At 41.4% G+C, this 667-nt stretch overlaps 1 protein-coding gene across 1 annotated transcript in view; it reads left to right on the forward strand.

Annotated features, from left to right (window-relative positions):
- Positions 1 to 451: 451 nt before the first annotated feature.
- LOC106820176 (tyrosine recombinase XerD-like) overlaps positions 452 to 667 on the forward strand; it is a gene marked incomplete at its 3' end in the record, with an annotated part of 3,323 nt that continues 3,107 nt past the window's right edge. The window contains exon 1 of the mRNA XM_014824719.1: positions 452 to 518. Coding sequence (XP_014680205.1) covers positions 452 to 518 — 67 coding nt within the window. The remainder of the gene's footprint in view (positions 519 to 667) is intronic.

Here is a 667-nt window from a genome sequence, read left to right on the forward strand (position 1 = left end):
ACAGAGCACACAACGGCTTGAATGTTATTTTTCATAAATCAATTTCTTAGCCTCCACAAGAGGCTTGCAATTATAGAGCGAGCTTGCCTTAGATCAATGCTTTTTTTACTCATTCAATTCTCTCTATCAGCTTATGCTTAACGAATATACAACCATAGACAACTCCAAGCCGCCGCGTGATTGCTAACCACTCTCTCATCAAGAACAAATTGAAAAATATTTGTTACTTTTTACGGTATAATATGGGTGGTGCTAGTAACTAGTAACACGAGAAAAAACAAGCTGCACTTGTTAAGTTACCATAAAACGCATCGCCACCTACAAAACATTTTCACACGGAGAACAAAACATGAAACAAGCTGTCGTCGTTATCGGCATTGGCGAAATTGGATCAGTACTTGCACGCGGTTTATTGAAAACAGGACACCCTGTTTACCCGGTGACACGCGATATGGATCTGGCAGAACAAGCACAGTACATCGCTGACCCTGTTGCCGTTATTATTGCAGTCGGCGAAAGTGACTTACATCCCACCTTATCAAGCATCCCAAAAGCATGGCATAAACATCTCGTACTCATCCAAAATGAGCTATTGCCTAGAGACTGGCAACAATACGACTTCCCAGAACCCACAATTATTTCTGTCTGGTTTGAAAAAGAAGCAAGG

Source organism: Priapulus caudatus, unplaced genomic scaffold, assembly GCF_000485595.1.
Source record: "Priapulus caudatus unplaced genomic scaffold, Priapulus_caudatus-5.0.1 Scaffold8143, whole genome shotgun sequence".
In the NCBI taxonomy this organism is placed as follows: domain Eukaryota; kingdom Metazoa; phylum Priapulida; class Priapulimorpha; order Priapulimorphida; family Priapulidae; genus Priapulus; species Priapulus caudatus.